General features: G+C 52.5%; 1 protein-coding gene across 1 annotated transcript in view; it reads right to left on the bottom strand.

Annotated features, from left to right (window-relative positions):
• Positions 1 to 27742, bottom strand: part of COL5A2 (collagen type V alpha 2 chain) — a 115088-nt gene that overhangs the window by 35503 nt on the left and 51843 nt on the right. Inside the window, exons 3-21 of the mRNA XM_045576235.1 lie at positions 25617 to 25630; positions 22798 to 22830; positions 21670 to 21702; positions 20508 to 20561; positions 15979 to 16089; positions 14695 to 14772; positions 12999 to 13043; positions 12250 to 12303; positions 11822 to 11875; positions 10774 to 10827; positions 7522 to 7575; positions 6281 to 6334; positions 5379 to 5423; positions 4851 to 4904; positions 4285 to 4329; positions 3229 to 3282; positions 2318 to 2416; positions 2001 to 2045; positions 1796 to 1894 (exon numbers count right to left, since the gene is read on the bottom strand). Of these exons, the coding sequence (XP_045432191.1) occupies positions 1796 to 1894; positions 2001 to 2045; positions 2318 to 2416; positions 3229 to 3282; positions 4285 to 4329; positions 4851 to 4904; positions 5379 to 5423; positions 6281 to 6334; positions 7522 to 7575; positions 10774 to 10827; positions 11822 to 11875; positions 12250 to 12303; positions 12999 to 13043; positions 14695 to 14772; positions 15979 to 16089; positions 20508 to 20561; positions 21670 to 21702; positions 22798 to 22830; positions 25617 to 25630 (1079 nt within the window). The remainder of the gene's footprint in view (positions 1 to 1795; positions 1895 to 2000; positions 2046 to 2317; positions 2417 to 3228; positions 3283 to 4284; positions 4330 to 4850; positions 4905 to 5378; positions 5424 to 6280; positions 6335 to 7521; positions 7576 to 10773; positions 10828 to 11821; positions 11876 to 12249; positions 12304 to 12998; positions 13044 to 14694; positions 14773 to 15978; positions 16090 to 20507; positions 20562 to 21669; positions 21703 to 22797; positions 22831 to 25616; positions 25631 to 27742) is intronic.

Genomic DNA, 27742 nt, shown 5'->3' with positions numbered 1-27742 from the left:
GGAGAGAGAGAGGAGAGAGAGAGAGAGAGAGAGAGAGAGAGAGAGAGAGAGAGAGAGAGAGAGAGAAAGAGAAACATCAATGAGGAGAGAGAATCATTGATTGGCTGCCTCCTGCACGCCCCACACTAGGAATCAAGCCTGCAACCTGAGCATGTGCCCTTGACCAGACTCGAACCTGAGACCCTTCAGTCCATAGGCCGACGCTCTGTCCACTGAGCCAGACCAGCTAGGGCCAGAATCGAAATAATTTTCTATTTATGTTCTATCTATCGAGAGTTTGACAACTTCATCTCTATGGGGCTTTAGGGGTTTTCTTAGTTCAGGGTTTTATGGACATGTGTCTTCTTATACCAATTACAGTCGCGGTTGTAGGAAGCAGATTGGTAAATTGAGGTCGTGATAAAATGTGAAGTATCGGCAACCCTCATGTTTTAATAAACCTGTCACCAGCAAGAAGAATTTATCAAGAATTAATAAAATCAAATTACTTGGAACAGAATCTAAAATATTTGGTTTAAGCAGAACTAGAAAAAAAATATTTTTAAATGTATCCAGCTAAAACATATGTGAGCACAAGTTTTCAATCTGTTTATTCCTTATGGGCACATCCTAATATTTTTCCTAGAAAATAATTTCTGTAAAATATGGAAGCTCATGAAATATAACGAAGTGTTGAAATCTTTCTTCAAGTACCATATGACTTCACTTACATGTGGAACTTAATGAACAAAATAAACTAACAAACAAAATAGAAACAGACTCATAGACACAGAGAACAGACTGACAGCTGTCAGAGGGACTGGGAGTCGGGGGGCTGATGAGAAAGGTGAAGGGATTAAGTAAAAAAATTAAATAAAGAAAGAAAAAACCTCCTGGTCGCAGGCAGACAGCAGTGTGGGATGACCAGAGGGAAAGGGAGAGGGAAAATGAAAGAGGAGAAAGGGGGTTCATACAGATGGAAGGAGACTTGACTGGGGATGGTGAACACACGATTCAGTATACAGATAATGTACAGGGTTCCCCCAAAAATGTACACACACGTTTTGAATAATGATAAAGATTGAATAATGATACAATATGTATTCAAATATACTTCATTTTCAAAATTGAGCTACCAGCTGTTAAAGTGTATTCATTTTGGGGGGACACTCTGTATTACAGAATGGTATGGCTGACACCGATATGATTGCACTGACCAATGTCACCCCAATAAGTGTGAGAAAAACCAAGCCCTGGCCGGGTAGCGCAGTAGGTTGGAGCAGCGTCCTGACACGCCAAGGTTGTAGGTTCCATCCCCAGTCGGGGTCAGGGCACGTACAAGAAGCAACCGATACATGCAGAAGTAAGGGGAACCACAAATGAATGTTTTGCACTCTCTCTCTCTTTCTCATCAATAAACTAAAAATTAAAGAAATTGAATGAAAGAAGGAAAACTCCCAAGAAATAGTTGTGGACTCCATTTTCAGTCACATCATCATCATTATAAGTCCCCGTTAAGCCTCCACATCTCCCCACACTGTCTTCTAGTGTTTCCATAATGCTCGTTACTCAACTACTCGTAAAATCCTGGGGCATCAAGCTGTGTCCTTACTGTTTTACATGAAAAAACCACTAACGTGACGTTCCCCTTTGAATTCGAACATCAGCCCTGTGTGTGAACACCTGCTTCCTCTTGCCAAGGCCCCTGCCTTCGCCAGCCTCCGTCAGTTAGTCCCACGGGGTCATCGCACCCGATGCCGCTCCTCCCGGGACCCCAGCCCGGCCCCCGACGGCAGGAACGGGTGAGAGGACGTACCGGTTGGCCGCGGATTCCCGGGAGGCCCGTGCTGCCCTGAGGTCCTTGGGATCCGGGGGGCCCTGCCAGGCCAGGCGGCCCCGAGGGGCCCGCGGAACCCTGTAGAGTGAAGAGAGACGCCGTGAGAGAGACGAGGGGGGGTCTCCGCCGGCGTCCACAGCCCCGCGCCCCCTTAAACCTCGCGCGGCGCAGACCGGGTGCTCACCGTCGGGCCTTTGGCGCCAGGAGTGCCGTCCGTGCCCACCGCGCCCTGCAGGTACAGGACAGCCATCATACACGCAGCCTGTGTAGACATCTACCATCTTCCCAAAGGGGGACCATGGTTACCACCCAAACCCAGCTCCCCCGCCGTGAGGACAGCGTCTGTGACATGTCCCATCGCAGGCCTGGCTGGCAGCGCAGACGGGAATGGACTCTCTCACCAGGGGCAGCACCAGGGAGGCGGGCAGGACAGGCTGGGGAGCAGCCTCTGTCCCGGAGCTGCCCGCCGGCCTCCGGACACCGCGCCGGCCCGGCACTTACCGGGAGGCCCTGGGAGCCCGCAGGCCCCGGTGGCCCCGTCTCGCCTCGCTGCCCCTGCGGGCCTTCTGGGCCGCGCGCCCCCGTGGGACCTGCTTCTCCCTGAGGGGGCAAAGGGAGACGTCCATTTTAGGGAGATGTCAGCACGGGGTGATTCAGAGTCGATGGCCTCCTTGGAGTTTCACAGCTTCCACCCAAACACTTAGGGGCCGTGGTTGGCAAACTGCGGCTCGCGAGCCACAGGCGGCTCTCTGGCCCCTGGAGTGTGGCCTGGGCGAGTCTATGTTGAAGAAGTGGCGTTAGAAGAAGTTTAAAAATGTGGCTCTCCAAAGAAACTCCAGTCATTGTGCTGCTGATGTTTGGCTCTATGGACTAATGAGTTTGCCAACCGCTGCAGTGTTTCCCAGTGTGGTACGCGTACCCCCAGGGGCACGGGGAGAGTTTGGCGGGGATATGCACTGCACCGTGCTTAGCTGCACCTAATTCTACGTTCTCATGAGTACGAGGGGCACTCAGCGTTACGAAATTATAGAAGGGGTACACATATGTCAAAAGTTTGGGAAACACTGGTTTAGAGCATTCGGCTGGTTCTCACCGCCAGGCACTGTCGACAAGAACAGAGTTCCAGTTCAGATTCAACTGCTACCCTTTGCAGCTGCCACAAGAGTCTGCCTCAGGGCCTTACACAGCAGATTCTCTGACGTGTGTATGATCATAAGTGACTCTCTCTTGGTTACATATTATTTAGTAATCTCATTTTTTACATTTTCTTTACTTTTTCCCTACCATATGGACACAGAAAACACTCTAGACTCTGTCCTCAGGTGAGAGCACCTCCTGACTCTTGGGTAAATGAAATGACGTTCCTCACATTGGGATGCGTGTGATTAAGAGTAAATATGACAACGCCTTACCTTCATCCCAGGATTTCCCGGAAAGCCAGAGGAGCCAGGAATCCCCAGAGGACCCTGGTAACGGAAACCAGAAAGATGCCGGACATGTGACTTAATCAGCATCTACACACGTCACCATTTCGTCTTTGACAAAATTCTCTACTGTGACACATAAGTAAGAATAATCCACTTAGTATTTGAAATCACAAAAATAACAGTGTATTTTAATGTAAGTACCTGCCAACACGAAATAGTACCAAATTCTATTATGTGTATTCTTCACACATGTCCGTGGATGGTGAACATAACAGGATTTCCTACTTGCCACATAGCAGATTGAGTCAGTAACCACCACAATTTGTTGAAAACAGTTGCTAAAGAAATACATTTTTGCCCAGCTGGTGTGGCCCAGTGATTGAGCATCGATCGACCTAGGAACCAGGAGGTCACGGTTCGATTCCCAGTCAGGGCACATGCCCAGCTTGTGGACTGGATTCCCAGTCGGGGTCTGCAGGAGGCAGCCCATCCATGATTCTCTCTCATCACTGATGTTTCTATCTCTCTCTCTCTCTCTCAATCTCTCTCACTTCTCCCTTCCTCTGTGAAATAAAAATAATAATAATATAAAAAAGAAATGTATTTTCTTTGTGTTAACCAAGTAATGAAGATACTTTTTCGACAGTTATCTTTTGTACCATAATCTAGGACTGTCTGTGTAAAATGATGCGTAAGAATCCTCTGGACACTGTAGAGCAGTGGTTCTCAACCTTCCTAATGCCTCAACCCTGTAATACAAGTTCCTCATATTGTGGTGACCGAGCCATAAAGTTATTTCTGTTGCTGCTTCCTAACTGTAATTTTGCTCCTGTTAGGAATCCTAATGTTAATGTCTGTGTTTTCCGATGGCCTCAGGCGACCCTGCTGGCGGTTCTCGTGATCCACAGGTTGAGAACCGCACCTTTTTATTCCAAGTGACTGGGCGCAGTGGGCGCTCTGTAACGTTAGTGAGTGTGAAAATGGATGAATGCATGAATGAATGCATGAATGAATGAATGAAATGAAAATAATAAAACTCACCATCGGCCCGGGCTTTCCAGGCATTCCATGTGCACCTCGTTGTCCCTATTAGGAGAAAAAGAGACGAGAATCTACTTCATTTGCTCATAATTCATTTGCTTTATAAAAACGTCCATGTTACAAATTAAAGAATAAATATTAACTAATGACAAACTTCACAGAGGTAATAGAAGTAAAAATACACATTTACACAACACTGGTAATGTAGATTATTTCTACGTTTACACGAGAATATTTAGTGGATAATAAGCGCTTGATAAATGTCACCTGTTATTATAATGCTATTACTATTCCAAAGCCTATGCTTTCCCATGGGTTATATTCCATGCTGCTGTATGTTTTCACTGTTTTCTTACTTTCTGCATTAAAATAAATAGGCAGCAAATGTAAGATGTGAACACTGAGAGAAGCTAGGTGAAGTCTTCATGGGAATTCTATCTTTGCAGCTTTCCTGTGAACCTACATTTATCCCACAAGAAAAAGGAAACATTTAAAAGTAGACACCAGCATTGTGATTCCCATTTTCAACGCAACCTAGTAAAGCATTGCAGAGAGCAGAGACTCACCGGCGCGCCCTGCGGGCCCAGCCTGCCCCGCTCTCCCGGCATGCCCCTGGGCCCCTGTGGGGAGAGAGAGAACACAGCCCTTGAAGCATCAGATTTAAACTCTAGGACAACTTTGTTACATTCCTCAACAACTGAGACGCAATACAACTGGCCACCAAGCCATCGTATTTCTTGGGGTAAATTGGGGTTTGAAAAACTCTCCCTGTGGAGATGTATAACCTACCTCCTCCTACTTAAATAGATTTCATTTAACCTAGTTTGAGTGGGCTGCGTCTACCGGAATCTGGTTGGATCACTGAGTGCAGAGAACATTAATACTAAGGGCACTCAGTCAAGGAAAGGAAGGAAATGCGGGAGGATGTTCCTACGGGAAGGGTGCGCCTGTGAGAGTGCGCTTGCCTATCAGACGGCAAGCGAGATGGCTTCCCCAGCAAACACTGCCCATGTCTTTCTGCTGGTTCCACACAGACACTCTCTTACTGACGTCTAAGAAGCAAACACATAACGAAGAGTGAAACGGACACTTACCATGGGACCCATGGCGCCCATCGGGCCAGTGGGACCGGCTTCGCCCTACAGCAGAAAGACACGGGGACAATGTGAGGACACTCCGTGGACAGTCACACCATTCTGTGCCACACGCGTATCATTCTCAGCACGGATTTCCACAACGGGCATCCGAAGGGCATGCGAAGGGCCTCAAAAGTCTGTTGAATTACGTTTTCTCAAAGTGCAATAAAAGCCCATCCCTGCAGAAGTAAGTCTGAGGTGACATCGGGGATGTAAACAAGATGGACGGGCCTTCCACCCGTAGCCACGTTAATCAGCATCAGAACTGATGACTTATCTCTGTCCGACAACACCTCAGGCGGGGTAGAACTCCACCGAGGGGAGCTGGCTGCAGCCTGTCTTTACGTTCTGGAACAGGAAGCGCAGGGATAACCAACGTGAGGCCAATGTCTGCGCCTGTGACTCTCAGGGGACTTCCCTCTAAGGCGGCCTCTGCGCTCCCCAAGGCTCGGCTCTCTCCGGTGGGAACGGAGTGAGCGTGGGGAGAGCAACCGCCCAACGGCCAGCGTTAAAGAACACCGAACGGCGGGGACAGCGAACCCCGAGCCTCGGTGACGCTGAGAAGAGCAGGTGAGTGTGTTTTAGAAGGTGGGTGTCCGGTGCCATCGGGCACATGAAGACGTGTCCACCCCACACCGGAGGGAGCCAGAGCCACCGGGCTGTTCTTGGCGGCAAAGTCAGGGCACAGCCTGTATCCCGTGAATCTACTGCCACTCGTGTACGAAACAGTGCGCTTATCTACCCGGCTCTCGTCGTCTGTATCCTCCTTCCCCAGAACTACTGGGGGCTCTGGGAGGGGTAGCACTTGAAACACAACCCGAATGCGACCGTGAGGTCACTCCGAGGCCTCGGACAATCACCTTGGACCCGGTTGCTCCAACTTCGCCTTTAGGGCCTTCCAGCCCTTTATGTCCCTGAAAAGAAAAGTATAAATTTGTATTTCACTGTGTGTGGGATTTTTTCTCTTCAGATGCGTAAAAGAAGCAAACATAAGCTTACAGAATGTGCCTTATGAAAACGAATCTCAAATTTAAAGTCGTTATTCAAAATGTTTCCAAATTCTCAACATTTTAAAAAAAAGTTTCCCCTTCAAATAATGTTTTCAACATGCAATGTTCTAACCTTTCAAAAAAAATTTTTTTGCTTCATAGAAATTTAATCTATAGCTATAAATAAAGAACAGACAAGAAAATAAATAGTTATAGAGGTTTAAATAGTTACCAAATATGAGTTATATCCAGGGATAATATTCAAAATATCTAATAACTAGAGATTAGCAAGTATTCTAATCAGAAAGACATCCACTCCAAACAGAGGCCAGCCAAGGTATACCGAGTAAATACCAGCCACGCTTTCAGATGGATGGATGGATGGATGGATGATGGATGATGAATGGATGGATGATGGATGGATGGATAAATGGATAATGGATAGATGGATGAATGGATGGATGATGGGTGGATGAGTAGATGGATGGATGATGGATGGGTGGGTGGATGAGTGGATGATGGATGGGTGGATGAGTACATGGATGGATGGATGGATGGATAGATAGATAGATAGATAATTCTATAGCAGGTGGGCAAAAGTAGGTTTAAGTTATTTGTGTGGAAACTAATATAATAACTGATAAATGATAATGCAGGAATAACTGTGTTTCACGTCCTCACGCTGTGAGCCCTTTTGCTCCGCCCTGTACATGTGCACATGGATAACAGGTGCGGGTTGGCTGGAGCTGTAACGGGAGGAGCATCTCACAGCCCTACGTCTGGCGCCCTCGCTCGCTCGGGGCTGCACTTATTCCTCTCGGTGGCAGCTGCCTATTTCCTAGCCAAAGCGCTTTCAGCCTGAGGCCGAGGCCCCCGTTCACCGCTCTGTCTTCTCCTGCGGCACGGTGTTCAGGGTGAGGTAAGCACAGGCTCACGTGAAAGGCGAAGGCCGTGGAAGAGAGCCGAGCCCTTTAGGACCTCAGAGGCTACTCAACCACAGCCGCGAGGGACTTGTCAAGAGGGTAAGGCGGTGCCCCGGCCGCGCAGGAGCCACAGCAGCCGCAGGGGGGACGGGGGGGACGGGGGGGGGGGGGGGGGGGGGGGGGACTCACGCGGTGGCCCTTCAGGCCAGGCAGGCCGGGCGCCCCCGGGAATCCTCGGGCTCCCTGTGGGGGACACAGAAGGCATTTCAGAGACACTGATAAGAACAGGAAGTTGCTTCATATACATTTTTCTCTAAAAAAATACCTGGTACATAGTTTCTCACCAACAACCAGAAAAGAAACAGGAGCAGTATACGTTCATCTATCAAAACACACAGAGGTGATCAAAATGAGCACCGACTGAGATGGAGGCAGACATGCACAGAGACATGGTTAATGCCAGGGACTGACCTGATGACATTTCCAAGATTTCAAATTATGTCACTGTGTTATTTTTTTAAAATATATTTTATTGATTTTTCAGAGAGGAAGAGAGAGGGATAGAGAGCTAGAAACATCAATGAGAGAGAAACATCAACCAGCTGCCTCCTGCACAACCCCCACTGGGGATGTGCCCACAACCAATGTGCATGCCCTTTACCAGAATCGAACCTGGGACCCTTGAGTCCGCAGACCGACACTCAATCCACTGAGCCAAACCGGTTTTGGCTGTCACTGTGTTATTAATAAAACAACCAAAAACCAACAACAAAATAGCCGACGTCACATATCTAGTGTCTGGCCCAGCTCAGTCAGTGATGGGAAGGAAATCGGGAGGAAAACTTAAGGAAACTGTGATTTTCTTCCAGATATGCACTTCAATGGGGCAAAAGAATAAATGCGTTTACTTTTCCTTACCTTTTAAATATCGAGAGTGGGATATAAGAAAGATCACAGTAAAATGAACAAACAGAAAGTATTTTAAAGTAACATGATAGAAAGAAGCTGGTGGGTTGGCGATTGTTTGAAAAACTAGCCAAGGAAATAAAATGTCCACCAGGAAGGGAAGTGAACAAATACAGAAAGAATAGGCTGGTTTCTTCATTTCTGTTCATTGTAGTCATCCTTTACCTAAGCATATCAATTTTTTCTTAAAAAAGGAAAATCAAACAAAAAATTAAATGCCAATGGCAGGACTATTTTGAAACTATGCCTGAGACCTTTCCCTCCGATGCTCTTACAACAGGTAAGGCCCAGTGGCTCGGGCGCTGGCTGCTGCCAGTGTTAACTGGACTCGGACTTGAAGCCGTCACCCCTCCAGCAGCCGACCGAGCAGGCGATAGATAGCACAGCTCGGTGTTACCAAAGACCAGTGATCGGTATTAATCTGCGTGTCCCTGGCACCAGGCCTTATGCCTGCCGTGGGCATCCAATGCCCAGTCATGAACTAAACAGCAGCAGTAAGAAGTGGCTTCATACTTCTTCTAAGGTCTCCTAGGCCAGCACCCTCTCACACAGAGCAACAGCCATCTGTTTGCGTGGCAGCCTTCACTCACTGTTATGCAAATCCATGCATAACTGACTCAATAAGTGAACTTTGTATGATGAAGGCAAAGCAATAATCCCTCTGGATTGCGGCAGGGGCTTCTGTAGCATTGGGGCGGGGGGGGGGGGGGGGTTAATCACAGTCAGGACACATCAATCCGCTGCTCTCTGAAGAACACAAGTTCCTTTCATTCCTCTCTGACCCAGCCCCGCCCAGGAATCCCTTCTGTCAGGAACTCCCCGGACGTGTTTCGGCTGGAAGGCGGCCCTGGCTGGGGTCCTCCTTCTCCATCCGAGCAGGAAACGCAGTCCCTACACCCCTGACCCCGCAGTCCACACCCCCCTGACCCCGGGGAGCTCCTGAGCCCCCTCCGCTGCTCCAGTCACCCTGAGCTTCAGGGGCCGGGTCCCCTGTGAGTGCGTCCTCCTCGGACAGGACGACCAGATGTGCAGCCCGGCAAGCCCTCCCCGCCGACCCAGGCTGTCCTAGCGCCCTCGCAGCCTGGCTCCCACCGCAGGCGCCTCTGGGGCCCGGTGAGGGCCCCGCCCGGGCGTGGAGTGGGCGCGGGGCAGGGAGGCGGACACGCACGTCCGTGCTCCTGCCTGAACCCGCCTGTGTCCGTGCTGGCATTCCAGCGCAGGAGGAGGTGGGGAGAGCAGCAGCTGGGAACTGGGTTTACACGGAAACCAAAGAGCCCCCGGAGCTCCATAAACTGCCCTGAAAGATCAGCACTCGTTGTTTTTAAAAATCCCAGGACTGAACCGCGCCCACTGTCAGCAGGTCCGTTGGCGGGAGCTCAGTCCTGCCGGATGCACTGAGTGGGGAAACATTTGGAAATGACACAAAATCAGCTGGGTGGGCGGCCACGTCAGGCTAGGCCTGTGGTTGGCAAACTGCGGCTCGAGAGCCACAGGCAGCTCTTTGGCCCCTTGAGTGTGGCTCTTCCACAAAATATCATGGCCTGGGCGAGTCTGTGTTGAAGAAGTGGCGTTAGAAGAAGTTTAAGCTTAAAAAACGTGGCTCTCCAAAGGAATGTCAGTCGTTGTGCTGTTGCTGTTTGGCTCTGTGGACTGATGAGTTTGCTGACCACTGGGCTAGGGGACGTGGCACAGGGAGAAGGTCAAGGGCAGGGTGCTTGCTTATCATTCCCTCACCGTCCCCACTGCCTGTGCAGCACCTCAAGGGGCGGGCCCAGCAGAACAACGTGTGTGCGGACGGCCGGGTGGGCGGGGCAGAGAGCGGCCACCGGAGCAGACCCTGCATCCCGGGAGGGGGCCAGGCGGTGCCAGGATGGCGCGGGGCAGAGGGCAGCCACCGGGGCAGACCCTCCATCCGGGAAGGGGTGGAGTCTGGGAGAGGGCAGCTGTGCTGGAGGGGCGGCAATCGGTGCATCCCCTCAGCAGGCTTTAGGCCCAGAATGCCAGGCAAGGATTCCAGCCCACGGGAGGGTCTGAGGGAGCCGCACAGGCCGCCTGCCCACAGTCCGTGTCCCAGCACCCGCGGGCAGCAGGGAGTCCTCTCTCCAGCTGCTGTTCCCAACGTGTGACCGACCCAGAACAGAAACGTAGAGATGAAGGGTGACCCCGGGGCTGAGGTGCCGCGGTGTGTGCCTCATGCGAACACGTGGTATTCGGCTTGGAGACCATCCTGGCCGGCCCAGGCCTCCCGTTCTGGGCAGGTTGTTGGCCTGCGCGTGCACAGTGGGACGTGACACGCCCCTATCCTGGCGGAATGCCCCTGTCCCCGCGGAATGCCCCTATGCCGGCGGAATGCCCCTCCGCGGGGACAGAAGAGCCCCCACCCCGGGGATGGACAGGCGGTGGCAGGGGAGGCACGCTCAGGGGCGTGTCCGTGTCTGAGGTCTCTCGCTGTCGCATCACCAGGTACAGACTCACCGGAGATCCGGAGAATCCCACTTCTCCAGGGTTCCCGTTCCTCCCGGGCTCGCCCTTGGGGGGAAGCAGAGAAGCAGAGCGGATTAGAATGTCCTCCTCGGGGACTCGGTGACAGAGCAATCGCGGAGGGAACATCTTCTTTAGAAAGACGGTGCCCAGTGCCCCCCAGGCACACACCCTGAGCCCTGCATCCGACGGCCATCCCCTCTGACCTCAGCTGTGACGTGCCACTCGCGTGCCCAGGACAAATGGCAGCCGTAACGCTGGCCTGCCTTAGCTCAGCATGTCACGAACATCCGAGTTTACATCGCTCGGAGACGTGCACGCGGCACTGAATTAAACGGTGTTTCTTAAAACACTGCTTGCCATTTCTTTTCTTGTTATTGAGTTAATTTGCATAGTCACTCCTGATTGGCCGGTGGGTGTCACAAAGGTACGGTCAATTTGCATCTTATTCTTTTATTAGTGTGGATATTAAGAACTGCCAGAGACATTTTCCCTATGGCCAATTCCAGTGTGATCTGCTTAAGTCACATGACACATGATGGGGAAATATGTACTCAGGTTAGTGTCACTCGGCCTCGCCATAATTTTATCCTCAACTTTGGCACAACTAAGGAAAGAATCCAGAAGGGCAGAGGTGCCACTGCCTCCTGTCCTCTGATCCCGTTTCGAATGTTAAAGTCTGAAGTCGAGCCTTGACTTCCATTAAAAATCCCACTGAAGGGATCATGTTTCAGCATCGGAGAGCAATGCTGACGCTGCCCCACTCCGCGGGGACCTAATGAGATGGCTCTGCCGTCAGCACGGAGGCCCGGGGGACCCTGAGGGAGACCCTGGGGGATGCAGGGCAGGGAGGCTCCAGACAGCACCAGCAGAGGACGCACACGCTTAGGTTTTGGGAAATTCTCCCCTGAGCCCTCCCTGACTGACACGAATGGAGGCTGGACGAGGGGGATGAAGAGGGAAAGGACGAGTGACATTCACGGTGACACTGCTCCTCCCTGCCCCCCTCCGCACCGCAAAGCAGACGAGCCAAGTCACCTACATCTTCGCCGGGTTTCCCAGGAGGGCCCTCTGGTCCGCGCGCACCAATCGGACCCTAAAACAAAACAGAAGCAGGTGGAGAAGGTTACCCACAGGCACCTGCGCCCACCGACGATGCCAGCCAAGTATTGTGGAGGCAAATAAAGACACAGAAAGCAGCGTCATCAATATTCTGTGTTCCGTTGTGTCCCTCAGATATGTGCCCAGCAGGAACACGTTCAATGTCCCAGACGGAAACGCCTCAGCACTGCTGGCTGACCAGAGTTCCCGAATCTGCGTCCTCTGCCCAGGCCATGGGGGGCGCCCTCCTCACTCGGGCCCCGCTGGGCTGGCTCCCGGCTGCCGCAGTGAGGGCGGTGAAGGGAGTGACGGGGGCACACTGAGCGGTGGGTCCGCGCTCACTGGGCCCGCGTGCTGGCTGACACTTACCATCGGCCCGGGCTCTCCAGGCTCCCCGGGAGGTCCTGAGGGGCCAACGCCACCCTGAAATCGAGAACGGAGCGCGTGACAGTGAACGGACAGACGGCAGGCAGAGCCGATCCTGCTCCACCGCTGGCCCCGCTCTGCCACGGGGCCTGGCGCGTTTCTACTCCGCCCACCGCTCATGGGGATGCTGGTCTGTAAGTGACAGCAGGGCAGCAGCTGCTTCCTTAGGCTTTATAGGACTATTAATGCGTAGCGAGAACCTAGACTGTGCGGGCAGTGTTCAGCCAATGGAGTTATCTCCTTCCTTCCTTTCTTCCCTTCTTCCCTGCTTCCTTCCTCCCTTCCTCCCATCCTTCCTTCCTTCCTTCCTCCTCCTCCTCCTCCTCCTCCTCTTCCTTCTCCTCTTCCTTCTTCCTTCCCTTCCTCTTCCTTCTACTTTTCCTCCTCCTTCTCCTCCTCTTCCTTCCACTCCTCCTTCTTCTCTTCTTCCTTCTCCTCCTCCTTCTATTCCTTCTCCTCCTCCTCTTTCTCTTCTTTCTCCTCCTTCTCCTCCTCCTCCTCCTTCTCCTTGTCTTCCTTCTACTTGTCCCCAGCCACAGCTTTCAATCATGCTGCACATGTCTCTGAGGAGTGAGAAGTAGCTGAGCTCGCCCATTGGAAGTGAGGGTCACAGCATGCAAGGTCAAGGCCGCCAGCAGTCCTGCCAGGGCCTCGCTCCGTGCCGGGATGGGATTTAAGGAGAAAAGACTTACTTGCTGCCCTTGGAGCCCTTGAGGTCCCCGGGGGCCGACAGGACCCTTAAAGACAAGGAGGGGAAGTCACACGCGCTTCGAGACAAGCAGGTCAGACATTTAAAAAACGTGGCGCTGCTTCCGAGCCTGGACAAGGGCCGCCTGGACGGCGGGATGCGCACCCGTCCGCGCCCTCAGGGACGCGGCGGGTCCAGCAGCCGGGGCCGGGCCAGGCGCGCCCTGAGCTGTGGGTGTCCGGGCAGAGACGGAGGGCCCGCCGGCGCCCGTGCGGGGCCAGAGCGCTGCGGCTGAGGGCGGCCGTCACAGGAGCATCCGAGGGGGTCCCGCCGGCAGAGCACTCCCCCCACCACCACCCCCCGCCCCCGACACCCCCTCACCCCCAACATACCTCCACCCCCCACACATCTCCACCCCCAACACACCCCCGCCCCCAACACCCCCCTCACCCCCAACACACCCCCACCCCCAACAGACCCCGCCCCAACACCCCCCACCCCCCACGCCCCGCCCCAACACCCCCCACCCCAACACACCCCGCCCCCAACACCACCACCACCACCACCACCCCCACCCAGTGCTTCAGCTGCAGCGGGCGCCGCGTCTCACGGAGCCATAACCCAGGGAAGAAAGGGGACGTGCAATTTTTAAAAAAATTGGTTAATTAATGTCTATCAACTTCTTAAATGGCACATTTTAAAAAGTAAAATCAGTGAAATCAAAATCAAGTTTGTTCTTACAGTAAAAACTATTTTTTTGTTTTGAATTGACTGGATTGATAGCTAGTAAGAAAATAAAAGTGTCGTTACAAAAACAAATGCACATGCTATTTAAACGTCCAATGGATGAAAATGCATTCTTTCAGAAAATGATCCCAAGATAGTCACTGAGTGAGACCGTCCTGCTGCTGATTGAAACATCTCTCACTGCGCAGTGGTCCTGATGCTGCGGGAGGATGAGGGGAGGCGGGCGTCTGTGAGGCCTGGCTTCACCCTGACTGCCTGAAATCCTGCCAAGCCGGATGCCTGAGCAAAAAGGCCCCGCAGAGCTGGTCTCAAAAGTCCTCCCTCGTGGGTGCGAGGGCCTGGCTCCCGCGCGGAGAGGGCTGCCTGGCGAACGGGAGCCGGAGCGTCCGTCCGTCCGCGGGTCCCGGCAGGGCGCCCCGGGGCCGGCCGGTGAGGCAGCTGGGGAGCATTACGCCAAAACCCGTGAACTGGTCCCACCGTTCTGCCAGATCTCCGAGTCCAACAGCACCATCCTCTAACAGCTGCTGTGCTTGTTTAAAAAGGGCGCTTTTAAAAGGTATTGGTGGTTACCTGTTCTTTGTTTTGTTTGTTTGTTTTGTTTTAAGCATATGGTATTGATTTTCCACAGAGAGGAAGAGAGAGGGATAGAGAGTTAGAACACCGATGAGAGAGAAACATCGATCAGCTGCCTCCTGCACATCCCTCCACCGGGGATGTGCCCGCAGATGGTTTCGTGTCTTAAAGTCCCTCGTTTTCTTTAAATAATAAGTGAAACACACGGACAGTCCCTCATCGATGTCAACAAGCACCGTGCAGAGCTGAGAACGGGCCTGGCTCTCCTGGCCGGCAGGTGGTCCGGCAGCCTGTGGGGTTCGGGGGGCTGAGTGGGGAGACACCCGCTCACAGCGAGTGCCCCTCCCCAGGGGCTTCCTCACTGGTCCCATCGCACTCACCACGGAGCCCGGCATCAGCCCCATCTGGCTCCCGAGCCCGGCCTTGTCGTCCAGCCCGGCCATCTGCGCGGAGAACGGCTGCGGAGGAACGGGGGACGTGGTCAGGCCGCCCGCCCACCCGCAGGGAACGCGGACCCCCGCAGCCCGGCTTCCAGAACCGCTGGAAACGGCCGCTCTGAGCAAGAGGAGGGTCCCAGCTGGCCCTCCCTGGCTGCGTTTCCGAGGGACCGGGCCCCACAACCCCTCAGGCCGTGCGGTCTGTCTCAGAGCCTGTGCTGTCTCAGAGCGGCCACTGCGATGAGCCACCGCCCGCGACCCGATGAAGTCATGGCCGTTCCCGCTGCGCCCTCACCAGGTTCTTCCCGGGTCAGACAGGCCAGGTCGCCGGGGCCTGAGAGAAGCTTTGAAAGACGTGATTCCATGTCGGATGACACGGCTCAGCTGGGATCCTCCCCTCCTGCTCAGGCCCAGCAAGCTTTACATGGCACGTATGTGCGTTAATAATCCTCAGCGGGATTCTGGAATGTTCCGAGAACTGGCAACAGTGTCACCCGCTCCCTTTCGATTCTAAACGCTCCACTAATCCGAAGGACCAGAATCGTCCACACATGTCTGAAGGCCCACTCATCTCCAGGGTTTAGCTCGAAGAGAATGTGCGAATTGCAATCGCTTCTACAGTCAGTTGCAGAACACATGGATGAGCTGCTGCTAACCAGGAATCCTATCCCAGGGCCCGTGTGTCCCAGCCCGGCTCTGTCGGGAGCACAGTAAGACCAGGCGCCTTTGCACACCCACCTCTGAGCTCTCAGTGGGGTCGTGGAGACGTGGGGATGGGTGAGTAGGGTACAGGCCTAACACGGGCGTTAGGTCACTCAGGGGCCCTGTAACAAGCATCCCAGCATCCTGCCGTCCGCCCTGGGCGTGGAGTCACACAAAATCCCCCCACCCACCTTCCCCGCCCTCCCAGCCCTTCTCCTTTCGGGGGCCCATGCTCGCGGCCCTTCAGGGTCCGCAGAAAACAACGTTCCCCAGCCCAGAGCCCAGAGCCCAGAGCCCAGAGCCCAGAGCCCAGAGCCCCAGCCGACCTGCAGACCGCCCTGAGGCGGCACTTTTTAAAAAGCTGCTTTGTGTTTCCCAGCCGCTGCCTGTGGACTCAGCTCCATCCTGTTCCCAGCAGCACTGCCCCCCCTGGGGGCTGGCGGCCCAGGGGGGGCAGCGGAACCAGCACAGTCTCAAGTCACAGAGACAGATGAGAGCGAAACACCAGTGGTGCCTCCTACTCACCCTGCTGATGCCGTCGGGTCCCGGGTGGGACGGGTGTCCGGGGGGCCCCGGGGGGCCGGGCTGGCCGGGAACGCCTGGCTCCCCATCGATGCCCTGAGGACCGCGCGGACCCTGGGGAAACAGGCCGAGAGTCAGCTCTGTGCCAGCCGCCTCGTGCAGACCTCCTGGTGGAGGTGCTGCTGCTTGTTGTTGTTTTTTTTTTAATATATTTTATTGATTTTGTACAGAGAGGAAGAGAGAGGGATAGAGAGTTAGATACATCGATGAGAGAGAATCATCGATCAGCTGCCTCCTGCACACCCCCTACTGGGGATGTGCCCACAACCAAAGTACATGCCCTTGACAGGAATCGAACCTGGGACCTTTCAGTCCGCAGGCCGGTGCTCTATCCACTGAGCCACACCGGTTTCGGCTGTTGCTTTAAATGAATGGCCATATGCAGACACTCACGTGGGCATGTTTGCCTCCTGGAAGAGTGGGCAACAAGCCAAAGTCTCCATTCAAACAGAAGTCCATAGCTTAGCCAGAACAAATGGCATTCTGAAAGGTATTTTCTTGGGAAACTATCCTCATCTTTTAAAAATCGAGCCTTTTCTGATTCCTAAGCCCCTGACTCCTCCATGACAGGCGTGAGGGGCTGGTTTCCCGGCTCTCGGGGTGTCTGAAGCGTGGGTGTGTGGGTCCAACAGGAGCTGGCCGTGTGCTGGCCGTGGCCGCGCAGACAGAGGCCCGAGTGGAGCCCAGGAGTCTGACACGTGAACTTGCTCGCTGGGCACCGGTTCCTGTTCCTGTGCAAACATGAGCCGACACCATGTGTCCTCTCAATGCAGATTCTGAAGACAGAGCCAAGAGCTGCGGGTGGATGGGAGTCCAGAGGGGTCTGGGCGGCACTGCCCCAGAGGGGGGACCCCCACCCAGGCCCCCGGGGTGAATAGCCACGTCTCAGAGCCGCTCGGAAGACAGCCCGCTGCTCTCAGACCTCACGGCGCACCCTGCATTCCCGTGGCGTCTCCCTCAACAGCCAGGGTGAGCCGTCAGACAGAGCGAGGCCACAGCTCAGAAACACTATCCACAATGCAGTGAACACACCAAGCAAGATTCTAAGAGGAAATAAGGAAAATATGATAACACGTATATGATTGTGTTTATTGATAACTATTGGAAACAGAAGCTGTAACTTGGGAATGCACTGAAAATACGTACGTTCACATTCCCCAGCGAGGGAGTCACAGACATTTAGAGCAAAGTTAACGTTCTCTTCAGAGTCCCCCGCCTCTCCCCCTCCTCCCCCGCCCGGGTCCCTCTCCCAGGAAGCGACCTGCAGCACCAAGTTGCTGCGGACTGCCACCAGGGGGCGCCCTCCCGACGGCCTCCAGCAGAGGCGAGCCGACCGAATCTGGTTAACTGTGCAGGTTAACTGTGCCGGTCAGCGGTGTGCCGGACACGCAATGCCCGCCTGTGAGGCTGGGAGCCGGGGTGGCCCCCGCCTGGCAGATTTACACAAACCCGCAGATATGCAATGGCACTCACGCCATCCGCTGCCGGGCCTGACAGGCGGCCAGTCGCCCGTCCCCGGGCCGTCCCAGGCCTGCGCTGGAGCCTGAGGACCGGGGTGAGGCCCTCGCGGTGGCAGGCTCACCAGGAGGCCCTGAGAGCACCTCCACCCGGCGCCCTCCTCACCCTGCCTCGCGGCCCGGACACCATCCGGGTGATGCCCGTGGCGCACGTGGGCAGAGTCAGCGGTGCCACCGTCATCCACCGCAGCCGCTGCCCACAGCGGAGGGGCAGGCGGAGAGCGGCGTGGACGGGGGCATTCATGAGGGGCAGCACCCCACAGGGCAGCCACGGCTTTGGTCCGGGGAAGCAGCCGCTGCACCTGTGGGCCTGAGGCAAACACTCGCCCGGCGGGCAGCGGTGCCTCGCGCCAACGCCGTGCCAGCAGCCCTGGCGGAGCCCTGACACCGGATCGGCAAGTCCGCAGGCATGCTGTCTGCTTCTTTCTAAGGAGGCGGCTGTGAGACAGTCACCCACCGCTGCCCTCGAGGGAAGAGCCCCTCACGTGGGTGCTGCCAGGCGGTCCTGCTTATTCCAAATGAGTAGCTCCTCACGCTTTCTCACACACACACACATATACACACACATATACACACATACACACACATACGTGCACACATACACAGAGACATGCAAACATACACTCTCACATACATATATACATACACACAGAGACATACACACAGACATGCAAACATACACTCACACATATATACACACACATACACACATACACACATACATGCACACATACACATAGACATGCAAACATACACTCTCACATACATATATACATACACACAGAGACATACACACAGACATGCAAACATACACTCACACATATATACACACTCACATACACTCACACACACATACACACACTCACACACACATAGAAATGCACACATACACACACTCACACACATAGACATGCAAACATACACTCACACACACATATATACACACTCATACACACATACACACACTCACACACACACACACTCACACACACAGAAATGCACACATACACACACTCAGACATGCACACATACACACATTCACACACACATACCCATGCACACACATGCACACTCACACTCTCACACACATGCACATGCACACACTCACATACTCACACACATACACTCACACACTGAGACACCCACACACACACACTGACACACACACACAGAGACACACACACACATCACACACACCACACACACACACACACACACACACACACACACGTACACACATACCCACACACAATTTGCAGTGATTGTTTCAGGCCTAATGAAGATGGGAAATAAGGCTCATCACACACTGAGTTGAGAAGAGCAGGGAAGTGAAGGGAAGTGGAGGGGAGAGAAGGAGAGAAGGGAAGGCGAGGGACGGAAAGGAGAAGAGAAGAAAAGTAAGAGGAGTGAAGAGCAGATTCATAAATCCTAACGGAACTCTGGAAGGGCAACCCTATTTCCACAGCGATTTTCACCCCGACTTAGGACTCCGTGTAATAAGCACATGGTGCACCATGTTTTCTCCATGACCCCTGCCCTCCCACCCTCCGTCCACCCAGCTCTGTCACTGCAGCCCTGGACAGACCCGAGGGCTAACCAGGTGGGAAGCCACCTCCGGGGGACGGTCAGAGCATGCGTGAGCCGGGGCCGGGGTCATGGCGCCCAGCGTCCCGCCCCCGTCCGGCCAGCCGCTCCCGGGCCCCGCTGCCCCCGCGCCTACGAACGCCTCCACACCCCCTCCGGCGGGAAGAGCAGGTGCTACCTACGCTTCGCACATTCATCGAGGAAAACAACACGCTATCAAAAATGAGAACAGGGCCGAAACGGTTTGGCTCAGTGGATAGAGTGTCGGCCTGCGGACTGAAGGGTCCCGGGTTCGATTCCGGTCAAGGGCATGTACCTTGGTTGCAGGCACATCCCCAGTGGGGGTGTGCAAGAGGCAGCTGATCGATGATTCTCTCTCATCGACGTTTCTAACTATCCCTCTCTCTTCCTCTCTGTAAAAAATCAATAAAGTATATGTATATCAATATATATATATATACATATATATATATATATATATATATATATATATATATATATATTTTTTTTTTTTTTTTTTTTAATGAGAACAGGGTGGCATCGCTCCCAGCAAAATGTCTTTTCTCTCCTTCACATAGTCAAGGCTGCTCGCTGCTCACCTGCTCCTCCATTCCTCCCGTGTGGCGGTCGATAAACGCATATTTGAAAGGTTAGAAGTCCAGGGCTAGATTTTAGGACACAGCATTTGACAGAAAAATAAAAGCGCAGAATTTTGGAATTGAAACGTGAGATAATGGCAGCAATCAGTAATTAATCCTGCCATTCTCTATATGGAGACGGGAGCTCCGGTGGGTGAGAGAGAGAGAGAGAGCTGCCGCCCTCGGACGGCGATGGGGAACGGGGGAGCAGCTGGCACAGCCGTACGAGAGTCCCTGTTCCCCTCACAGGCAGGGATGGACTGTTCACACTTAGGGTCCCTGCATTCGGGAAAGGACCTGCTGACTGTGAGGACCACCCCCCAGGGCCCTCTCCTCTCCATGCAGAGGAGATGCTGCCTGTGAAGTGAACTCACTGTCCGCCCACGAGAGAGGAACTGTCCTGATTAGTTTCCTTCTGCAGCCGGTGCCCTGTGGCGGCCAGAGACCGGGAGCCTGGCCCTGCCTCATCGGGCGCTCCTGGCCGTGTTCGTCCTGCGCTGCAGCTTGGGAAGCACAGAGCGTCCCCATACCCCCAGAGCCCGCTCCCTTTCCGAGGCCTCACCGAGGACCGGACCTGCCGCTGGGCCCGCCGAGGACAGCGTGCTCATTGGCCTGTGGCCTCCTCGTCTGTCAGGGGCCCGTCCCTCGGACTGGCCTGGGCGTCACCCTGATGGGGGGAACAGAGCCGCCGCTCCGCACCCAGCACCCACTCCGAGGGCCCCGGTCAACTCACCGGCTTCCCTTTGGGGCCGCGGTCTCCTCGGGGTCCCTGCGATCCGGGGGGGCCCTGGAGCAGAGACAGGGGTTACGCCGTCAGCAGACACGGCCGCAGATGCTCGTTTGAAAGGCTGGCGGGTGGGACCCCGGGAGCCGGGGGATCGCCCTGCGCTGGGAACCCGGTGCCTCACGACGGGAAGAGGCAGCCAGGGCCCGGGGACACAAGGGCGCCCTGATCCCGGGGGGAGGTCAGCCGGGCATCAGCGGCGTCACCGTGGCTGTCTGCCTTCACACAACAAGAGGGGCGCTGACCGGGAGAGAGCGGGTGCCACAACCACAGAGTCCGGTGGCCCCTGCGTCCCTCCCGTGGCCCCTGTGTCCCTCCCGTGGCCCCTGTGTGTCCCTCCCGTGGCCCCTGTGTGTCCCTCCCGTGGCCCCTGTGTGTCCCTCCGGTGGCCCCTGTGTCCCTCCCGTGGCCCCTGTGTCCCTCCCGTGGCCCCTGCGTGTCCCTCCCGTGGCCCCTGTGTGTCCCTCCCATGGCCCCTGTGTGTCCCTCCCGTGGCCCCTGCGTGTCCCTCCCGTGGCCCTTATGTGGCCCCTGTGTGTCCCTCCCGTGGCCCCTGTGTGTCCCTCCCGTGGCCCCTGTGTGTCCCTCCCATGGCCCCTGTGTGTCCCTCCGGTGGCCCCTGTGTGTCCCTCCCGTGGCCCCTGTGTGTCCCTCCCGTGGCCCCTGTGTGTCCCTCCCGTGGCCCTTATGTGACCCCTGCGTGTCCCTCCCGTGTCCCTTATGTGACCCCTGTGTGTCCCTCCCGTGGCCCTTATGTGGCCCCTGTGTGTCCCTCCCGTGGCCCTTATGTGGCTTCTGTGTGTCCCTCCCGTGGCCCCTGCGTGTCCCTCCCGTGGCCCTTATGTGGCTCCTGCGTGTCCCTCCCGTGGCCCCTGTGTCCCTCCGGTGGCCCCTGCGTGTCCCTCCCGTGTCCCTTATGTGACCCCTGCGTGTCCCTCCCGTGGCCCCCGCATGTCCCTCGTGGCTGCAGGGGGGCCTCGCTGGAAGGCGCTGGAGGAAAACGGTGTGAGCCACCACGCGCCCTCGCTTTGCATTGACGCCTTTTTGTGACAAAAGCCCCATAAGATGCTCAGGCCCTTCCAGAGCCCCGAGCGCCGAGGGAAGGACTTACTGAGGGTCCGGGCCGCCCGCGGATGCCGGTCACCTAGACGGAAACAACACAACTGGTGAGGACGGACGTCTGCCCGCGGATTCCAGAAAAGCCAGCATCAAACAAAGAACAACAACAGTGAGGCCTGGCAGGGCATCGGGGCGCAGGCTCGCAGGGGGAGGGGCTGGCAGGGCACCGGAGCCCAGGCTCGCAGCGGGGAGGGGCTGGCAGGGCACCGGGGCCCAGGCTCGCAGCGGGGAGGGGCTGGCAGGGCATCGGGCCCGGGCAGAGCTGTGGCCTCTCCCCAGCAGCTCCCAGCGCGGTGGCTCCCTGGCGTGGCTGTCTCTGCTGTGGGTGGCGATGATGATGGAAGGCCCTCCCCACAGGACTGTGCTGACCAACAGTCTGAGAGGCACCTGACAGCGCCCGCGCCACGGAGGCACAGAGAGCTCAGTGAAAGGGGAAACGAACGGTGCTCCTTCCGGGTGACTGTGCAGAGCCAACAACGCCAAATGCCCAGCAAGGCAACACCACGCACTTCTTACTGACGGAGTGACAGGAATCCGTCCAACTCTCGCTGGGGAGCTGCCATCCTGTTCAGTGATCGCGCTTGATCACGACAGATCCAGATGCCCCTTCAGAACTGTTATGCATGGAGGCGGAGGACGGCTAAGTACTTTCGGCAATGAGGTCATTTTTAAATGACTCTTCACAGCACGCGTCCCGGCAGGCGGGGGTGACCTCTCCGGGAGAGCGATGTCAGCTCGCTGTCCGGGGTCCCAGGGCGGGTACACGGGTACGGGCGGCTGTCACTTAGTCACATAACCTACCTGTGCTGTAAACCCTGCTTTTCACTTAGTTGTGGGGCGTGAAAGTCAGGAATATTGTACTGAATGAGCATTAAGTTTCGTATTGAATAAAGAGTCTATTTTGGTTAATATTCAAAATATTCATATTTAATAAACATAAAAGTTTACATTAAAATTTACTATTGTATTAGAGAATTAATCCTGGTTTGCTTGTTTTATACTGAAAACTTGGTTATGAAACAACGAGCTTCCCTTGTTTTGAGAGTGCGCACAGGAGTAACAACATTCAGCTCCCTAGCCGGCTGGCGAGGGGCAGGAACGGGGGGTACACCACACTCACCACAGGCACGGATCCTGGCTCTCCTTTCTCCCCCTGGGAAGCAAGAGAGCTCAATGAGCAAAACGCAACGGTGTGTTGAGCATGAACATGTCTTACTACAATATTCTATGCAAACACTGGGAATGTCTATGTAAGAAACAAAAAAATGCAGAAGAGAAAGGGAACCAGTTTTGGCTATGGGGTCAGACATTGTGAGAAAAATCCCTCCGCCTCTGACAGCTGGAAAGTAAAGCCACTTTTGTTTTTACAACAACCCACCCCCCGAGCTGACGAGACCAAGAAGTGCCTGTGATCACCCTCCGCTGGCACACACGTGCTCAGTAACTCCTCGTGGAGGTATTAATTCCCACTGACAGCTTACGAACCAGTGCTTTTTACTGGGCCACTGCAGAGAATAAATACATTAAGGATCATATTCAAAGTATGGAAAAAGCAAGAGTAATGATCCTATTTTAATTTCCTCTTTCACATAGATTGTTCTCTTATCTAATTATAAAAATAATATGAGCCTATAGTACTTGAACACGTTGCGTGATTGCTAAACAAATTAAACTGGCTATTTCAGGGCAGTTTTCACTGAAAATTTTTAAATGGAGAAAAATAAAGAATAATCTATATATCATACTCAATACTCTGGAGACAGATAATATTCGTTTCCATCATGTGTCTGAACATGGTTTACCTAATAAATGCCTCAGTATTTTACTCTTAGATTTTGTCTTCATTTTTACATTTAAAAAACAAGATAACAATGAATGCCCTTGCTTATAAAGGTTGGTGTGGCCTCTCTAAAGAATGCTGTGACATATCTCTAGAAATTAAAGCTGTCAATTAAAGTATCACACGTTTTAGCTGAAACCGGTTTGGCTCAGTGGATAGAGAGTCGGCCTGCGGACTGAAAGGTCCTGGGTTCGATTCCGGTCAAGGGCATGTACCTTGGCTGCAGACACATCCCTAGTAGGGGGTGTGCAAGAGGCAGCTGATCGATGATTCTCTCTCATTGATGTTTCTAACTCTCTATCCCTCTCTCTTCCTCTCTGTAAAAAATCAATAAAATATATTTTAAAAACAAAAAATTGAAGTATCACACGTTTTAAAGATTTCTTCTCTGAATGACCTGACTGCACCCCCAGGGCACACGCTGACTGCCCCCGCGGTGTCTCACCGTGACCTCAGGCTGTGCGGGGAGACAGACTCCTTTACCGCCGGATGGTGGTGGTGGGGAGCTCCCTGGCAGCAGGGCACCGGGCATGCTCGCCGCCTCTCCCGCGGAGCAGCTGGCCTCGGGGTCGGGAGCCGCTGAGAGTCAGGGAGGAAGCGGCTCTGCAGCAGCAGGGGGAGGCTCTACATGAGTGCGTTCCAGGGGATCGAGCCCGCACCCCCGCCATGTGCTCTGACCGGGAATAGAACCGTGACCTCCTGGTTCCTGGGCTGACGCTCAACCACTGAGCCGCACGGGCCAGGCTAGCATTTTAATCGTGTAGAAGGGATATAGAAATCCACGCCCAGTAATTTAAAAAAAAAGGGGGGGGGGCTTATTTTTTAAAAGTTTCTTTCTGGAACACATCTTAAAAAGAAAAAGAAAAAAAAAAGAAAAAAACAAGTAAAAAGGGAGGATAAATGATTTCAGCCAATAGGAGAAAAATAGGCCAGCCTGCTAAGGATGGTTGTGAAATCTCCGTCCTAAGAGACCAGCCAGAGCGTGTCCTCAGAGTGGAATCTGCGGGTGGCTTCCGTGGCTGCACTGTCGGTTTATCTGAGGTCTCAGTGTGGGCTTCTGTCCCTCCGCACTATCTGATGTGGGAGTATGCACTCCCTTATCAGGTTCTGATAATACATTTGTCCGATGTGTCTATGGTACTTCCCACTTTGGGAATAAACCACAAGAGTAACTTTTTAAATACCTTCGCAGGGGCTTTGTTAATTAAGTTAATTTGTGCAGAAGGGTAATTTATCTAAGGTTTAACTAAATTTGGTTTTAATACCCATTTGAGTATCCAAATTCAGTTGAGGGGGGGGTGGTATGTGTTTGGTAAAATGCTCTATTAATTCCTTCAGTTCCATGGTTGGAAAACTGTGGCTCATGAGCCACATGTGGCTCTTTGGCCCCTTGAGTGTGGCTCTTCCACAAAATGCCACGGCCTGGGCAAGTCTTTTGGAAGATGTGGCGTTAGAAGAAGTTTAAGTTTAAAAACTTTGGCTCTCCAAAGAAATTTCAGTCATTGTCCTGTTGATATTTGGCTCTGTTGACTAATGAGTTTGCCGACCACTGCTTTAGTTGAATCTTTATTTCCCAACTAATGGAAGAGGGACCACAACCCTTCTGAAGTAGAACTAATGCCCTTTCCTTCCTTCTTCCCTTCCTCCCTCCCTTCCTCTCTTCCTTCCTTCCTTCATTCTCTCCTCTCTTCCTCTCCCCACTTCCCTCCTTCTCTTCTTCCTCCCTCCCTTCCTCCCTTCTTACCTCCCTCCCACTCCCTTCCTCCTTCTTTCACTCAGTTAAACTTCTGTTGCACTTCTAATGCTTAAGGTACATGTACTAAGTGCTATGATAAACAGAAGTAATTCAAAGGTTAACGGGACCAGCCTCGATCCCTATGGGGCCCACTGCCTTCTGGCTATAAACAAAAGGTAACAAAGAGCAAGAAATAGAAGCATCTGTAACCGGGAAGCGAAAGCTGCTGAGCTCACGTATTACATTTGGATGGTGCTTTCTACCTTATGAAAGGGCTCCAGACTCTTCAAAAGCACTTCCTCTGTAGACAGTATTAGGATGAAAAATACATTTATAAAAATGAAACTACGCAAATAAAGCTCACCTTTCTTCCTCTACCTGCAAAGAGAAGAGAATAGATGTTATGTTATGCAGAAATAGTTTAAGTCTCCTAAACATTTCTCTAATAATAAGTAGTGGTTTTTTTCCCTATCACTAGTGGGCAGAACTCCAAAGCTGTTTAGGATCAATGTATCCATAAGAGGCAAAATCATGCATCCCTTTAGAGAATTCTGACATTAAAAAAATATTCTTCACATCATTTATATAGCATTCAAAGCTCACCAAATTACCAGGGAGTCGATCACTTACCAGTCACTCCTCCACCCCCCTCAGAACCCTACCCATGCACCAATTCATGCACCAGGCCTCTGGTTAAAATTATAGTGAAATTATTTTAGACAATATTCTCTGCTTTTGTTTTTTTGTTGTTGTTGTTTTGTTTTGTTTTGTTTTTTTGAGCAGGCTATTCATTCATATGAGTAACAAGCCCAAATATATTAAAGGGGTCCAATTATAAGTAAAACCCCCTTCCTTCCCGTCCCCCTCCCGGATTTCCCAGCTTCACCCACAGCAGGAGGGTACTGTTTTTAATTGTCCTGTTACCCATCTTCCTAACCAGGAACATAACAGAGCATTCCGTTTGTTAGAGTCATCTTTGAATTAGTGGGGTTCTACAGTTTTCTTCAGATAGATCTCAGACATTTTGTGTAGCCACTCTACCCTCCCTGTTGCTATTTTAAATGAAGTTTTTTATTCTCATTATTTATACTATGATGTAATTGCATATGGTAAACCTATTAATTTGTTTATTTTACATTGACCTCTTACTAAAATATTTTATTTTTGTAGAGTGTGTGGGGTGTGTGTGTGGTGTTGTTTTTTACTCCACTCTCTTTAATTTTATAAGCACATTATTTTATTTTCTGCAAATTAATAATTTTACTTCCTCTTTCTAATTTCTAAATCTCTTAATTTTTTCCTCTCTAGTTGCTTGCTCAGATTCATTCAATAATGTAGAATTAACCCCTATGATCACAAATATCCAAGCTTTACCTCTAAGTTTGGAGAGAATACTCCTATTAGTAAACATTCTTTTCCCTTGGTTTTCCAAGATTCTTTCTTTTTTCTTTAAGTTTAATAATTTTACTAAGATAAGTCTCTATATTGATTCTTCTGGGTCAACTTTTTCAGACACTTGATTTCCTTTGCAATATTAAAGTTTAATGTTACTTCAAAAAAGTTTTCCTGTATTATATTATCACCTATGTTTGTTTCTTTGTTGGGGCTCTTCTTCAGGGATATCCTTGACCTGTCTCATGTATCTATTATTTCCTCTCAAATCCTTTCTGTCTTTTTCTCTTTTCATCACTATTTTCTATGTCCCTCAGTGCATTTTCTGCACCCTCACTTCTTGTGCTCCCTACTATTTCACCTTCATTTCTCAATTATGATTTTGGTTTTCCCTCTACTTCAGTGGTTCTCAACCTTCCTAATGCCACAACCCTTTAATACAGCTCCTCATGTTGTGGTGACCCCAACCATAAAATTATTTTCATTGCTACTTCATAACTGATTTTGCTACTGTTATGAATCATAATGTGAATATCTGTGTTTTCCCGATGGTCTTAGGCGACCCTGCTAATGGTTCTCAACCTTTGGGTCACGACCGCTGCCGTAGAGCCTAAGACCATCGGGAAACACAGATATTCACATTACGATTCACAACAGCAGCAAAATCACAGCTATGAAGTAGCAACGAAAATGCTGTTATGGTTGGGGGTCACCACAACATGAGGAGCTGCATTAAGGGCGTGGCATCAGGAAAGTGGAGAACCGCTGCTCTACTTCTTTCCTCATTACATGTGTTTTCTGTTAATTTCTAATTTACAACCTTCTTTCTCAGAGGCAGTTACTTTACTCAGTTTTATTCAGTTTATGATGAAATGTTTGGTCAAGTGATTTACCGGTTTGTGATGACATATTTAACTGAATGTACCTGTTCTTGACCATGTAAATTCAGTTACAATCCCCCACATTTTTCTCTCGTTGTCTCTTTGTATCAGCGAGATTGCCAGGTGTGTGTGTGGTTGTTACTGTTTTGGTGATATTCACTGGGGGTGAGCTGCGTTTTCCTAAGCCAGCGATGGCAGGAGGCTGTGCGTTCTGCTC

This window comes from Pipistrellus kuhlii, unplaced genomic scaffold, assembly GCF_014108245.1.
Source record: "Pipistrellus kuhlii isolate mPipKuh1 unplaced genomic scaffold, mPipKuh1.p scaffold_m20_p_79, whole genome shotgun sequence".
NCBI lineage: Eukaryota > Metazoa > Chordata > Mammalia > Chiroptera > Vespertilionidae > Pipistrellus > Pipistrellus kuhlii.
This window is presented reverse-complemented; position numbering and strand designations above follow the sequence as displayed.